Source organism: Trachurus trachurus (assembly GCF_905171665.1).
Source record: "Trachurus trachurus genome assembly, chromosome: 7".
Lineage (NCBI taxonomy): Eukaryota > Metazoa > Chordata > Actinopteri > Carangiformes > Carangidae > Trachurus > Trachurus trachurus.
The window spans coordinates 33,951,051-33,967,842 of NC_139901.1; the positions used below are offsets into that span (position 1 = coordinate 33,951,051).

The 16,792-nt window shown below is 38.0% G+C and overlaps 2 protein-coding genes across 3 annotated transcripts in view; one reads left to right on the top strand and one right to left on the bottom strand.

Moving 5' to 3' along the window:
* The window catches only part of pkig (protein kinase (cAMP-dependent, catalytic) inhibitor gamma), a 40,554-nt gene extending 38,403 nt beyond the window's left edge, over positions 1-2,151 (top strand). For both annotated transcript variants that reach the window (XM_083975392.1, XM_083975393.1), the window contains exon 3: positions 1,469-2,151. In XM_083975392.1, coding sequence (XP_083831518.1) covers positions 1,469-1,548 — 80 coding nt within the window. In that variant the 3' untranslated portion in view covers positions 1,549-2,151. The remainder of the gene's footprint in view (positions 1-1,468) is intronic.
* Positions 2,152-7,108: 4,957 nt separating this feature from the next.
* Positions 7,109-16,792, bottom strand: part of ada (adenosine deaminase) — a 35,397-nt gene continuing 25,713 nt past the window's right edge. Inside the window, exons 7-11 of the mRNA XM_083975353.1 lie at positions 13,677-13,748; positions 11,939-12,040; positions 10,063-10,130; positions 8,907-9,036; positions 7,109-7,246 (exon numbers count right to left, since the gene is read on the bottom strand). Coding sequence (XP_083831479.1) covers positions 7,142-7,246; positions 8,907-9,036; positions 10,063-10,130; positions 11,939-12,040; positions 13,677-13,748 — 477 coding nt within the window. The 3' untranslated portion in view covers positions 7,109-7,141. The remainder of the gene's footprint in view (positions 7,247-8,906; positions 9,037-10,062; positions 10,131-11,938; positions 12,041-13,676; positions 13,749-16,792) is intronic.

Below are 16,792 nucleotides of genomic sequence, written 5' to 3' on the forward strand. Positions count from 1 at the left end.
CTAACTCCATCTGCTGACAGGAAGTTAGACAAAACCACCGGATCACTGACTTCTGCTTTAAACAAAACACTCAGTTTATTTTCTACAAACCAACAGTTTCATAATGTGTCATCAGCTCTGGCCTCAATAATCCAGAAGCAAGATTTCCTACAAGATGAAGTGGAATTCACTTCTTCCCAACTTTCTCTAACTCTCTCCATCGGTTTTTAAAAAGTCTGTGAAACGCGTCCGGTGTAATCAAGAAGTGAATATCTAGTTATGTGAAGCATCTGCCTTGTATGGAAGCTTGTTTTCCTGTCCATGCTTTGTCCGCTCATGTCTGCTGTGTATAATGTAGAGCCGCAACAAATACTTGATTAATTGAACAATAACCTAATAATCAGTTTGAGTAGTTTTTTAAGTTTTTTAATTAAAAAAAAAAGTCCAGATTCTCTGATTCCAGCTTCTTCAATGTGAATATTTCTGGTTTCTTTGTTACTTTATGACAATAAACTGAGTCTCTCTTTGGTTTGTGGACAAAACAAGACATTAGAGGACGTCGTCGTCTGGTGGTTTGAGAAACACTGATTGATGTTTTATTGACCAAACAACTAATCGATTAAACGTTTAAATAATCGACAGATTAATCGATAATGAAAACAATCGTTAGTTGCAGCCCTGGTGTAATGTTTCTTTATTTTTTTTATTTTATGGTCATTGTAAAACCTTGACTATGTACGACGGAGTGTTAGGGCCACAGTGAGAAAACAAAACAAGACAAAACACAGACTTCGAGAATAAAGTCGTACATTTATGAGAATAAAGTCGTAAATTTACAAGAATAAAGTCGTAAATTTACAAGAATAAAGTCGTAAATTTATGAGAATAAAGTCGTACATTTCCTCCGAGAAAAAAGTCGTAAATTTACAAGAATAAAGTCGTAAATTTATGAGCATAAAGTCGTACATTTCTTACGAGAAAAAAGTCGTACATTTCCCCTGAAAAAAAGTCGTACATTTACGAGCACAAAGTCGTACGTTTCCTCCGAGAAAAAAGTCGTAAATTTACAAGAATAAACTCGTAAATTTATGAGCATAAACTCGTAAATTTCCGAGAATAAAGTCGTACATTTCCTACGAGAAAAAAGTCGTAAATTTACGAGAATAAAGTCGTACATTTCCTACGAGAAAAAAGTCATAACATTACGAGAATAAAGTCGTAAATTTTACGAGAATAAAGTCGTACATTTCCTAAGAGAAAAAAGTCGTAAATTTACGAGAATAAAGTCGTACATTTCCTACAAGAAAAAAGTCGTAAATTTACAAGAATAAAGTCGTAAATTTATGAGCATAAAGTCATACATTTCCTACGAGAATAAAGTCCTGAATAAAGTCTCGAAGTTTGTGATGTTTTTATGTGTCGTGTGGCCCTGATGCTCTGTTGTAACTCTGTGCTAAATAAAAACCAAATGAATGTTGTCGTCCTGCAGAAGGCGACGCGGCGGCGGCTTCCCCAGCGCCCGAGGCCGACGGCGCCGCCGGCCAAGAGGGAGGAGGAGGCCCGTCCTAAACTCCTCAACCAATCAGGAGAGGAGGAGGAGGAAGGGGGCGGGGCCAAGGAAGAAGGGGGCGGGGCCAAGGAGGAGAAGAGGAGGAGAAGAGGAAGAGTAGAAGCAGGTGAAAGTGGAGTAGAGACATGGAGAAGACGGGACAACGTGGACACGAGGACACTCCGCTCCTCTCCGAGCCTTCCTATTGGCCGAGAGAGACTGAGCCTTCCTATTGGCCGAGAGAGAGACTGAGCCTTCCTATTGGCCGAGAGAGACCGAGCTGCTTAACGCTTCATTAGTGGTTTATATTCCCTGAGCAGACACAGAAAGCACAGAGACTCTGGACTGAGCTGAACGGAGGAGGAGGAGGAGGAGCAGCGTATCCATAACAACCATCTGTCTGTCATTTTCTTTATTTCTATATGTGTGTGTGTGTGTGTTTGTGTGTTTGTGACCCTCTTGTCCCCCCCACCACCCACCACCACCTTTTTTCTTTTCTTCCGGTAACATAGTCGTCATTATACCGTCGTCGTGTTCCGACTTCATTCATATTTATTGCTAAATGTTCAGTGATAACTTTGTGATAGCAATTTTCTTTGTGTAATAAAATACTTATGAATTACTGTAACACTCTGGGGGCTTTTATGTTGACACACACACACACACACACACACACACAGACACACACACAGCAGCTGTAAAGGTACACTGCAAAAACTCAAAATCTTACCAAGAATATTTGTCTTATTTCTAGTCAAAACAAATCTCATTCTGCTTAAAATAAAACTCATCACATTAAAAAGCAGCTTGTTTTTAGACACTTTTTACTTCTTTCAAGCAGATTTTCACTTGAAATTTGAGCAAGTTTTTCTTTCTTATTACAAGGATAAAAAACTTGCTTTCACTGGCAGATTTTTCTACTTATTTCAAGTGAAAATTAGTTTGAAACAAGTGAAAATGATCTAAAAACAAGTTCATTTTTAGGTGATGAGTCTTATTTTAAGTGTAAAGAGTTTAGTTTTGACTAGAAATGAGACATTTTGACAAGAAATAAGACAAATATTCTAGTTTTTGCAGTGCAGTGCGTCCGTGTCGGAGCAGCAGATGACTGAGCTCAGCAGCTGCAGCGGTTTGTGAACATTAGGAGGACGAGGCTGTTTACATCTCCACCTGCATCTCGTGTCCCAGACTTCACATCACGGAGAAAAACTGCAGCGTGGCCCTTTACTGTAGCTGAAGCTTCCTCTGCAGATTATTCACCTCTTTATGTCACCAGACTGATCCCAGAGCAGCTTCAGCTCTGCTGCATGTTTACACCACTGTGCATCGTTTCTGCTGCAAAGTTTCCTCCTCAACGACATCCCAGAGGGTTTTTCTGTTCTACTGGGTCCAGGTCTGGAGACTGCACTGCAAAAACTCTAAATCTTACCAAGGATATTTGTCTTATTTCTAGTCAAAACAAATCTCATTCTACTTAAAATAAGACTCATCACATAAAAATGTGCTTGTTTTTAGACACTTTTTACTTCTTTCAAGCAGATTTTCACTTGAAATAAGTAGAATAATAATCTGACAGTGGAGCAAGTTTTTCTTTCTTATTACAAACACAAAAAACTTGCTTTCACTGGCAGATTTTTCTACTTATTTCAAGTGAAAATGTGTTTGAAACAAGTGAAAATGATCTAAAAACAAGTTCATTTTTAGGTGATGAGTCTTATTTTAAGTGGAAAGAGATTAGTTTTGACTAGAAATGAGACATTTTGACAAGAAATAAGACAAATATTCTTGGAAAGATTTTGAGTTTTTGCAGTGTGGAGTTGCAGGAGAACCACCAGGAAAACAGTTGGACAATATTCAAGTCATGAAAAACACAGGGAAAATTAAGAGAAAAAAAAGTCAAATGTCCTGGAAAATGATCCGCTCCCAGAGCTCAGTCTGACTTCTTCAGACCCACTGAGGATTTATTTTCTCCACTCTGAGTCGCTGAGTGTTTCTAGTGTTGGAGCTGCTGAGGGACAGACGATGGAGGAGCAGCTCAGAGCTAGAGAGGTCTGGTTTAACACTAAAACTACATGTTTGTGTTGTTTTATTATACATTTGTCATAAGCATGTAAAAGATTAGATGAGTTAGAGCCTCAGACTGAACATCTTTAAAGCAGACTTCTGGGGTTGAGAGGAAGAAACAGAAACAAACTGGTTAAATGTACAAAATAAGGTTCAACTGTAGCAGCTGAAAATGTCCTGAAAAAATGATTTTCAGCTCCTCCCAGATGAGTGTGAGCCTCAGGTCGAGTCTGACCAGATGTTGTCGTGCTGCTCTGATCCTCTCGCTGTGTTTCTGTCCAGAGCTGCTGTTTGTTGTCAGAGTGAAACCTCTGCAGCCGGTTGTGTGTCGCTGCAGAGCAAAGTGACATCTCCCCCTTCACTCTTCATATTTGATTCAGATTAGCTTCTTTGCTTTACCAAGGTCAAAGGTCAAAGGTCTCTTTATTGTCATACAACACATGTTAAAAACAGGTCCCGTGCCAGCCCACTAAGATAAATAAAAATAAATAAGTACAATAAATAGAAACTGTAGTTAAAAACTATGGTAATGTCACTTAGGAATGCAATTCTTATTTAGTCCTGGTTAATTCTTTTTCAGTTAGTTTATGCAAATTGTGTGAAACTAAAGATTAAACAATGGTTTATAGTAGCAGGTGGTTCCAAGCTGTGGCCAAAAATGGACATTTTGGAAAGTTCGCCTGAATATTTTGTAGTAAAATCTCAATAATTTTGTCCTGCTTCAATTAATCAGAATCAACCACTGCAGAGATAATGTTCACATGTTGTACAATGATTTTATAGAGTTTGAGCTTCATTAGCATTATTCTAAAGGGCACTCATCAAAAATATGATTTTTTTTTAGGCAAATATTAATTTTATTAATTTTTTTCTGTGTGTCATCTTCATTTACTCTTCACCAGTAACAGATATACTGACATTTACACATCTCAGCAATTCCTCAATTCTTTCCCCCTTTACTATGACACCAAAAGTCTTTAAATAGACCTTGTGGTTGCAGAGATATACTCATTTTATTATGGATATGCAATTTTCGAAAAAAGGCCTAGAAAATAAGCTGGTTTTTAAAAGGTTAAAAACGTACACTTGCACTTACACTGCTGCTGCTGCGCTCTGATTGGCTGGCTGCAGCTGCTCCTAATAAAGTGCTTAATGAGTCGGACCAGACACAGAAACATTTTTATAACAACTTTTTATTTATGGTCAAAGGTCAAAGTTTTTTTGTTTTGTTTTTTCATAAGTGCGAAATGTGTAAATAAATATATACATCACATCATAAGAATTGAGAGAATAATTAATTATCAAATGTAAAAACCACATGAGGCTTCTCCACAGGCTGCGTGACGGGACGGCGCCACCTGGTGTTCAGATAGAAGACGAGACCTTTTGGTTTCCAGCTGTTTAACCTGAAGTTGCTGTGTTGGGTTTTGTTTTTGTTTTTTTGCACCTTGTGGGCAGAAAGCACAGAAAGCACTTAGTCTCTGATTCCCTTCAACCAGACGATGGATATTCACAGTAAAAACCTTATTTTGTTTTGTTTTGTTATTTTTTTCCCAGAGGTTTTAAGTTCACAGCCTGAACACGGCAAAACTCAACATCTTACCAAGAATATTTGTCTTATTTCAAGTCACAATGTCATTTCTAGTCAAAACTAATCTCATTCTACATTAAAAGCAGCTTGTTTTTAAACATTTTTTACTTCTTTCAGGCAGATTTTCACTTGAAATAAGTAGAAAAATCTGATAGTGGAGCAAGTTTTTCTTTCTTATTACAAGCACAAAAAACTTACTTTCACTGGCAGATTTTTCTACCTATTGTGAAAATGATCTAAAAACAAGTTAATTTTTAGGTGATGAGTCTTATTTAAAGTGGAAAGAGTTTAGTTTTGACTAGAAATAAGACATTTTGACAAGAAATAAGACAAATATTCTTGGAAAGATGTTGAGTTTTTGCAGTGAACTGAAACTGTTTTCATTTCTCCGTCTCCACATCCTTTTCCTCCCTGAAGGTTCCCGATCCGCTTCATGACAACAGGATGTAAACACAAGATGAACAAAGAAGAGTTATGATATATAGATATAAAAAAAAAGAAAGAAGAGAAAGTCACTCCTCGCACCACCGCGTCCTCCTGTAAACTAAATATGTAAGAACTTAGACAAAGTAGAAGCCCTCATGATGATGCACAGATACAACTGCAGGAAAAATGAAGAGTTCACTTTCACAAATGTTTCTTAAAAAGCATCTCTACGTGTTTGGGACTCATTCCTTTCCAGTTTTCTTTCAGATTTTATAGGAATAATATAAAAACCACTGCTGGGATTAAACATTATTAACAATATCCCACCAAAATCTGATCTATAAACTCCTCCTATGTTAAAATATCCATGTTGCGTTGTTTAGGAATGAATATGAGCATTTTTCGAGGTCTGAAAAGACTTTTCTGCCGATAAATGCTCTAAAAATGACAATATTTCTGTAACCCTTTAATGTACATGTCAAGAAATAGCCAAAAAATAACAATTAATTGCGTCGTAATGTCTCAAAATAGCCTAGAATAGAAATAACGGTCAATTACAACGACTTGGTGGAGAAAAATTCTGGCTTTTCTCAAAGAAATCAAAGCATGAAGACCATGTGTTTATGGAAAACATGACGATCCTATGAAATCGTCTGTTATTTCTTGGCTATTTCTTGACATTACGACCTGTAAATTAAAGGGTTACCTAATATTATCACTTCAGTTTTGGGAGAAATGTTGTCAGTAGCCTACTTAATAGAATAAAATAAAAATGTTAATTTTACTCAAACACAAACCTATAAATAGTAAAAATCAGAGAAGCTCAACATGTTGAAGTGAAGCGGTCTCTTCATTGTTTCCAGAGCTGTATATGAGGTGAAGGCTGCAGCCATGTGATAAACAGCTTATATATTATATTATATTATATTATATTATATTATGTTCGTCTATAGGTTTGTATCTGGTTACAAATGAGTAAAAAACACATTCCCACGTGTCCAGTGGGCGAGATTAAGGGTTGAGAGCGTCTTGTCCCTGGGTTCGTTCACCTGTCCTCCTCTTCCTCACTGCAAAAACTTATTTTTCCCAAGAATATTTGTCTTATTTCTTGTCAAAATGTCTAATTTATAGTCAAAACTAATCTCTTTCCACTTAAAATGAGACTCATCACCTAACAATTAATTTGTTTTTAGATCATTTTCACTTGTTTCAAGCAGATTTTCACTTGAAATAAGTAGAAAAATCTGCCAGTGAAAGCAAGTTGTTTTGTGTTTGTAATAAGAAAGAAAAACTTGCTCCACTATCAGATTTTTCTACTTATTTCAAGTGAAAATCTGCTTGAAAGAAGTAAAAAGTGTCTAAAAACAAGCTGCTTTTTAATGTGATGAGTCTTATTTTAAGTAGAAAGAGATCTGTTTTGACTAGAAATAAGACAGATATTCTTGGTAAGATGTTGAGTTTTTGCAGCGCTCCTCCTCCTCCTCCTCCTCCTCCTCCTCCTCCTCCTCCTCCTCCTCCTCCTCGGTGTGGGGTTAGAAGGCGGTGCTGTGGGTCATCCCGTAGGCCTCGTACAGGCGGAGCAGCAGCTCCTGCTTCTCCTGCTCCGGCAGGAAGCTCGACTCTGCAGACTTGATGTTCTACAGGAAACACAAGAGAAGAGTTCAGGTGATAAACTCACTGTTTGGTGTTGTAACATGGTGGCTGTCCACTGTGTAAAACTAAACCTGCTTCATCACTGCAAAAACTCAACATCTTACCAAGAATATTTGTCTTATTTCTAGTCAAAACAAATCTCATTCTACCTAAAATAAGACTCATCACATTAAAAGCAGCTTGTTTTTAGACACTTTTTACTTCTTTCAAGCAGATTTTCACTTGAAATAAGTAGAAAAATCTGATAGTGGAGCAAGTTTTTCTTTCTTATTACAAACACAAACAACTTTCACATTCACTGGCAGATTTTTCTACTGAAAATTAGTTTGAAACAAGTGAAAATGATCTAAAAACAAGTTAATTTTTAGGTGATGAGTCTTATTTTAAGTGGAAAGAGATTAGTTTTGACTAGAAATGAGACATTTTGACAAGAAATAAGACAAATATTCTTGGAAAGATTTAGAGTTTTTGCAGTGCAGCTTCTGTCTCAGCTCCATGTTGTAACTCTGACACCTTTCAAAGTTCATTTAATTTGCAAAACATTGTTTATCTTCCTACTTCGTTGTACAAAATGCTACCAACACTTTAAAGGAACTATACGCAGGATGTGTACCTTTACTTTGTTACTGTGTGTGAACATAAATACACAATCCAACAACTCCACAACGCTCTGGTGGACAAGTTGTGAGCTGCACATTCACCACGCTATGAGATAATAACACAACGTTACCACACAGAGTTGTTGTAGAGGGAAATGCAGCCGGAACTACATTCCAGACACGGCTGCTGCTGGGCGGAGGGATTTCAGAAGAGAAAGTAGTTCAGAGTATTATCTCATAGCGTGGTGAATGTGCAGATAATTAAAGGTGATGAACCTGCTGCTGTGACTATAGGGGTTATGGTGAGAGGAGGAGCTGACTGAATGTTGAACTGTCCCTTTAAGGATGAAAGAAATAATCTGGTGCATGAAATCTCCATCATGGTGGAAGCTGGTTGGTCTGAATACTAAACTAACTCAGACACGAGAGGAATCTTGAGCTTAACGTCTAAACTGCACTGCAAAAACTCAACATCTTACCAAGAATATTTGTCTTATTTCTAGTCAAAACACATCTCATTCTACTTAAAATAAGACTCATCACATTAAAAGCAGCTTGTTTTTAGACACTTTTTTACTTCTTTCAAGCTGATTTTCACTTGAAAGCACAAAAAACTTGCTTTCACTGGCAGATTTTTCTACTTATTTCAAGTGAAAATTAGTTTGAAACAAGTGAAAATGATCTAAAAACAAGTTAATTTTTAGGTGATGAGTCTTATTTTAAGTGAAAAGAGATTAGTTTTGACTAGAAATGAGACATTTTGACAAGAAACAAGACAAATCTTCTTGGAAAGATGTAGAGTTTTTGCAGTGCAGCTCAGATCTTCCTGTGATGGAGCTGATTGTAAAAACCTCCACGGTGTTTTCACCGCGCGCCGGCCGCACTGGGTTTTTCTTTCTTTCTTTCTTTCATCTGAGCTTTTGTTCCGGCGTTAATGAGCCACACAGACACATTGCCATGCACACGGTGTTCTCTAACCACAGCAGCTCTCTGTCTCTCTCTGCTCTGTGTTACATTACATAATAATCCCTGTGTGTGATCTGACCAGGCGCTTGAACTCGTCCTCGGTGAAGCCCATGTGCTGCTGCGCCGTCTGGTAGTCCAGGTGCAGCGTGGAGTTGAAGATCAGAGGGTCGTCCGTGTTCAGGGAGTAGTTGGCCTGGTCCTTCCTGAAGCTGCACAACAGGAACGAGTGCTCTTAACTTGTTTTATTCTACACTGCAAAAACTGCAAGTCTTAGCAAAAATATTTGTCTCATTTCTAGTCAAAACAAATCTCATTCTACTTAAAATAAGACTCATCACATTAAAAAGCAGCTTGTTTTTAGACACTTTTTACTTCTTTCAAGCAGATTTTCACTTGAAATAAGTAGAAAAATCTGATAGTGGAGCAAGTTTTTCTTTCTTATTACAAACACAAAAAACCTGCTTTCACTGGCAGATTTTTCTACTCATTTCAAGTGAAAATCTGCTTGAAAGAAGTAAAAAGTGTCTTAAAACAAGCTACTTTTTATGTGATGAGTCTTATTTTAAGTGGAAAGAGATTAGTTTTGACTAGAAATGAGACATTTTGACAAGAAATAAGACAAATATTCTTGGAAAGATTTTAAGTTTTTGCAGTGCAGCTCTGGAAAAAATTAAGAGAGCACTTTCACAAATGTTTCTTAAAAGCATCTCTACATGTATGACAGTCAGTCTTTTCTTTTCTTTTCTTTTTTAAACACCAACACAAACACAACTCATTCTCCTTAATGAGACTCTGATGAGGTCGTCACCTGAACCACATCTGGTTTTATAGGAAGATCATAAATAAAAACCACTGCTGGGATTAAACATCGACATTATCCCACAAAAACTGGTTTATAAACTCTTCCTGAGTTAAAATATTCTTGCTGTGTTGTTTAGGAATAAATATGAACATGTTTTCTTTGCATTATTATTATTATTAATCAAGGTCCGAAAAGACTTGATATTTCTGTTATTTAGACTAGTTTAGTCATTTTCAGCCAATAAAAGCTCTAAATGACAATTTTTTTTTTTCAATTTTGGGAGAAATGTTGTCGGTAGTTGATAGAATAAAACAAAAAAATAAAACACATAGCTATAAATAGTAAAACTAGAGACACTGATCGTTTTGGGAGTGGTCTCTTCATGTTTTCCAGAGCTGTGTGTGGTGTGTGTGTTAGAGGAGAAGCAGCTCACGTGATGACGGGATGTTTGGTGAAGTCGGGGTCACAGGCACCGGTCAGTTTACTGGAGACTGGACACACCTGCAACCAGAGCAGAGGGAGACACGTCAGCTCCACTAGGGGGCGCCGTGACATCACTGCAAAAACTCAACATCTTTCCAAGAATATTTGTCTTATTTCTTGTCAAAATGTCTCATTTCTAGTCAAAACTAATCTCTTTCCACTTAAAATAAGACTCATCACCTAAAAATTAACTTGTTTTTAGATCATTTTCACTTGTTTCAATTGAAATAAGTAGAAAAATCTGCCAGTGAAAGTCAGTTTTTTGTGCTTGTAATAAGAAAGAAAAACTTGCTCCACTATCAGATTTTTCTACTTATTCCAAGTGAAAATCTGCTTGAAAGAAGTAAAAAGTGTCTAAAAACAAGCTACTTTTTGTGTGATGAGTCTTATTTGAAGTAGAATGAGATTTGTTTTGACTAGAAATAAGACAAATATTCTTGATAAGATATTAAAATTTTAGTTTTTGCAGTGCATGTTCAACTGTCTCACTCTGATCTCTGCATTACAGTTTTTCTCCGTTGGTTTGGCTCATTTCTCAAAACACAGACAAACCTCCAAACCTCTCGGTGAATGTTCACAACAGAATTGTAATAGATGTTATTGATCTAAACTGTTGATTCTCAGTCTGATGGTTGTTCTCTCTAAAACATGTCAGCAACATTTCATTCTATCAGTCATCACATGCACAAGAGTCTGTTCATAAAACCATGAATACCATAGATTTATTTACAGACTGTAGGCTACGTTGTTTCTGTTCATATGTTTATATTACAGTATATTCTGCTGTTTACATTTTCTTTTTTCTCTGATGAATGGAAGTTACTTTACGTGTGAATACAAATGGCTGCCTTTCCTTGACAGTAGGAGAGCAATGTGTGGTGTGAAACCTTATAGGCTACTCTTACCCTAAAATCCTGTTGTTTTTTCAGCTTTATACACAATTGTATTCTGTTAGCTAGACAAAAAATAATAATTAAATTTTTTTTTATGAAGCACTGGGCTCAGACTGAGAGGAGACATGAGGGACATTTCAATGCTTCTCTGCTATAGAGACAAAACATCTAAACATGTCGACCTGCAGTGACACGACGCCAAATAAAGTGACGATGCATTCTGGGTAAACTGAATATTTGTATGAGAAGGAAATTTAGTTTTGACACATGAGTGCACTGCAAAAACTCAAAATCTTTCCAAGAATATTTGTCTTATTTCTTGTCAAAATGTCTCATTTCTAGTCAAAACTAATCTCTTTCCACTTAAAATAAGACTCATCACCTAAAAATCAACTTGTTTTTAGATCATTTTCACTTGTTTCAAACTAATTTTCAATTGAAATAAGTAGAAAAATCTGGTCTGCCAGTGAAAGCAAGTTTTTTGTGCTTGTAATAAGAAAGAAAAACTTGCTCCACTATCAGATTTTTCTACTTATTTCAAGTGAAATAGAATTAGATTTATTTTGACAAGGAATAAGACAAATATTCTTGGTAAGATTTTGAGTTTTTGCAGTGTGAAGTGTTTTGAGAGAGAGATGAGCTTTTACCAGTGATCTATGGTGTTGAACTGTAACACTGTTTTACCAAAGCAATGAGCCGAACCAACTGAGAACAACTGTAATCAAACTCTTTCTCCAGTCTGTGGTGATCAGACCTCTCTGTGTTTTCATGATGAGCAGCGTTTGGTTTGTTACGTAACCGACTCATTTCTGCATTTTTGCGTTTTCCATTTAAATAAAAACCCATAATAAAACTCCCAGGTCAGGAACCTCGATGGTGTTTCTGCTTTCTGGTGAAACGTTGGTGTCTGCTGCTGCGTGTGGAGTTCCTCACCTCAAAGTGCATGTTCTGCTGCAGCAGCTTCCTGTACAGCTGCTGGTCCTCCAGCGTCCTGTAGCCGTGGCCGACGCGCTCGGCCTTCAGCACCTCTACCGCCTAGAGCACCGGCCACATGGTACAGGGTTTAAACCAAAACACACAACAACAACAACAACAGCAACAACAACTCTCCCATGTGGTGCACGTTGGCAGAATCTGCTGCAGGTTATTTCTAGAGACACAGTCACAAACTGCTGCGGCGTCGCTGACCACAAAGTCTGCACTGCAAAAACTCTAAACCTTTCCAAGAATATTTGTCTTATTTCTTGTCAAAATGTCTCATTTCTAGTCAAAACTAATCTCTTTCCACTTAAAATAAGACTCATCGCCAAGAAATTTACTTGTTTTTAGAAAATTTTCACTTGTTTCAAACACATTTTCACTTGAAATAAGTAGAAAAATCTGCCAGTGAAAGCAAGATTTTTGTGCTTGTAATAAGAAAGAAAAACTTGCTCCACTATCAGATTTTTCTACTTATTTCAAGTGAAAATCTGCTTGAAAGAAGTAAAAAGTGTCTAAAAACAAGCTGCTTCTTATGTGATGAGTCTGATTTTAAGTAGAATGAGATTTTTGGAACTAGAAATGAGACAAATATTCTTGGTAACATATTGAGTTTTTACAGTGTAGAGACGTGAGATTGATGCAGACGGGACAGAATAATTACAGGATCTAGGATTTAAGTGTTTGCATGTGTTTGTGTAGTTAGGGGCTGTGTCCACCAGACGCGTTTTCAGCGCTGCTTTCCCAGCGCTTAGCGCTCTCTCTCTCCCTCGTCAGAATGCAGCTGTTGCTAGGTTACAAAACGAGTCCTCTGACACTTCAGTGTTCCGGCCTTGTTTAATGTAAACACTACAACGAGTGTCAGAAATACACAACAGCATTAGCAGCAGCTTTTGACATGGACCTGAGGTCGGCCTACCTTCAATACAAGTGTGGGTCATGATATAAACCGAGCCACGTCTCCGGTTGTGTTGCTGTGGTAACGTATGTCCCGCCCCTTCTTGATTCTGATTGGTCAGTGCGGGGAAAAGTGACATTGACGAGCGCGGCGCTGTTCTAAAAGTTGAACAGATTTCAACTCGAAGCGCTCTGAGCGCCGCGACAAAAAGAAGCAAGCGCCCAGGGCGTTTTACCGCCCAGGGCGCTGAGCGCTCTGAGCGCCGACTCAATAGGGTTTGAATGGAAAGTAACTAAGTAATAGTAACTAACAGCTGAGTGAAACGCCCAGAGGCTGAAGACGCGTCTGGTGGACACGGCCCCTTATTGTTGTGCTTTTCTTATGGTGAAGCCGTATCTGTGATATTTCTTTAAAGGGACAGTTCAACATTTAGTCAGATCACCTCCATTGTGTTCAGCAGCTCACGTCTCTGCCCCGCCCATCTCAAAACAACATGCACCGATAATTAAAGGAGATGAACCTGCTGCTGTGACTGTAGGGGTTATGGTGAGAGGAGGATCTGACTAAATGTTGGACTGTCCCTTTAAAGCCCCTCCCAGTCGGCCTGCTGTTGTTGTGTTTGTTGGTCCGGTGCCACCGAGGTCGCTCTGCTCTGCTCTGCTCATTATTATCATCAGTGTGTGACTGCGTTGTGTGTCTTTGTGCAGCTGTTACATGTTCCACCGAGCTGCAAAGTGAAAACAACAAACTTCTCAGATTCTTCATGAATGTCTCGACTCCACGTCGTCGTCTCACCTCCTGCACCACGGACGGCGGTCCCACCTCTCCTGCGTGCACCGTCCTGTGGACCCCACAGCGCACCGCTTCCTGTCAACACAACCAGTCACACAGAGAGACACACGGTGAGCTCTGCACAGTGCACACACACACACACACATCTGGCTTTCACATCTGCAGCTGTTACACTTCAGGTTGCTTTTGAAGCAACTTTTATGTCAGTTTTATGGAGACATATACAGGCATGGATCAGCCACAACTTTACATCCACTTGACACCTGTATTCCAAAGTTTGGCCCTCACTATCTACCAGGCGTGATCGACACTGGATTTTATTTATTTTTAAAGCTCTTACTGGTCTTTTACCATCGTATATTAACTCACTAGTGTCTTTCAATGCAGGTCTCTATCGCACACGCTCAAAAGACTGGCTCACACTGCAGCTTCCCTCTGTTAACACCCAACTTGGAAAGAGCAGCTTCTCTTACTGTTGCACCTACAACCTGGAACTCTCTGCAGAATCATTTGAAACTTACCTCACTTTTATCAATGGGACAATTTAAAGCCATAACTACATCTTATTTTACCTCTAACTGCTCGTGCTTTTAACTATGTTTCAATTTACCCTAGTCACCTTAAATTCTAGTATTCTGTTATGTTTTTGTATGTTTCAAATGTCTTGTCTTCTGTCCTTGTGTGTTTTGTGTTTCATCTCGGCTATATTGTAAATGAGGTTACTCTCAATTTATCTCCGAGTTTAAATAAAGGTTATGAAATGAAATGAAATGTTTTCCTACATGTTTGATCAAGGGGAGACACTGTAGGTGAATAGGGTAAAAACATTTTAACTAACAGATATCACCATGAAACTTACCAAGTTTATCACTCACATTAAAGCAGATATCAGTGGAATGTTTTTGTTAATATAAGTCCTAAATAGTCCTATTTTCCGTCAGCAATCACTTACATGAAGTATTTCAGCCTAAACACGAGTCTCTCCGTCACTCTGCTCTGCTGTAACCCGAGGAGAAAATTTTCCTTGTGGGATACAAGTGTTATCCAATGAGGAGAGAGAACGGCATGAAGGGCTGTGTGTGCAGCCAAGGGATGCGCGTGAATGTGGTGACGTAGCACGAGGACCAATTGATGCCTGACAAGGGCGGGGGCTGCTAACTCATGGTGCGTTCAAAGAAACTCGTACTTTGTGTTTTTCCTTCCTGTGAAGTCGTACCAGTTCGATCTGGTACGAGTTCACGGGTCGGAAGTTACGAGTGGCCGTTATAGGGAACTTTCACAGACAACAGGATGGTAAAAACACGAGCTACGGGTTACCTGGAACGCTACCAAGTTGTAGTTGTGACTTGAAGCTGTAACTTACGGTTTCAAAAGCCTGCCTTGAACGCAGCATTAGCCGAAACGGCCGTGAAGCTGATATCTGCTTTAAGACAAATATTTTTTGTATTAAAAGTTTTGTCAAATTTTTATGTTTAAATATGTAAATGAGGCAATATCTAATTAAATATGCACTAATTTTCATACATTTCCAGAACAGAAATCTGAACAATGGATAAAGCTACTTTCAAAATTCTTGTTTTATTTAGTTGACACATTAGAGTCTTTAGTTTTTCCAGAGGAGGATTGTGGATATCTCTTTTTATCACTCTGTAAATGAGAAAATACTGTCACCAGCCCTAAAAAAAATCTAATTTCGTCACATTTTTAGTACTAAAATGTTGTATAAATGAGGCTATGAATGATATATCAACAATCCCCTCTGTAAAAACCTTCAGAATATAGAAAGGGATCAAAGTGGAAGGTTTGGTGTCTGTAAGTGCTGCTGAAGTGGAGATTTCTAGAGAGGAGTCTGAGTCTGAAAAACTCTTAATGAGAAAACGGCCTTTAAAGACTTGGACTGTAAAATTATATAGATTGTTATTGTCAATCCTACTTTTACGATTGGTTGCGGATACAGAGGAGATGAGCCTACATCATTGTTCAGGAGAGAGAGAGCTTTACAATGACACCTGGGTCAGACTAACTTTTGGTGAATTTAGGAGAAATCTACAGACGAAAGAGACAAAAATGAAGAAAATAAAAACCTTAATGTGGATTTTCTACTATTTCTTTCGACTTTTCTTAAAGAAGACATGTTAAGGAAGAAAAATTGCCCAAAATCTCAAAATTGACCAGTGCATGAGACAACAGTGTTTTTGCCTGTTAGTGTCTCTCCTTAAGAAGCTGCAGTGTGAGAAAACATTTAATTAAAACATGCATCCTATAGGAGAAGCTGAATACAGACAAGAGGACGGTTCATCTCAGCAGATTTAACCTTGGACACACTGAGGTTTAATCTGCACATACACACTCTCTATCTGCAGGAAGATAACCCTGAGCGTTGGAGTGGACTCTGCTCCCAAACCTCCGTTCAGAACGGAAGATTCAGTTTGACATCAGCTCAGATCCTCTCGCTGTTTTCTCATCATAATAATTATTCAGTTTATATTATTTATAAACCGATATTTCAGAATCATTCTTGCTGCCTCAACGGCTGAAAACAAGTTGGTTTGAACCAAGTATTGTAATGAATGAAGTCTGGGTTGGATTGTTCTACGATATTGGTCTGTTGGAAAAAAACTCTACAGCCAAAGTTAATGGTGAGACATTATCTATTTGGTCTCATGCTATCGCCTTTATTCCTAGGCTTTTCTAATTATTATTTTCTATTTAAATGATTGTTTAAAGGTGTATATTTGTTCACAATTATGTTTTTTTTCTTTTTGTTGGCATTTGTTTGTGTGACCTTTATACTTAATTGCATATCGTTTGTTGGTCAATGACAAAAGGATATAGCTGAATATTCATTTATTGTTTAGGGTGGAGTGTTTTATTCAGTTTATTTATGTGGCTCTTATCTCAACTACAGTGTTTTTTACAGTGAATAATACACACATATAAAATCCCACTGTGAGACGAGTGAAGAAGTGAAACTTTATATTTCTGATCAAGTTCCTTAACCAGACACAGTGAATAAATCAACACATGCGTTAAAACCTTCACTCACTGACAAAGTAACTTGAATTAAAAGAGGAAATCCTGAAACACTTCTGCTGAGTCAGCGACACCGTATCACACCT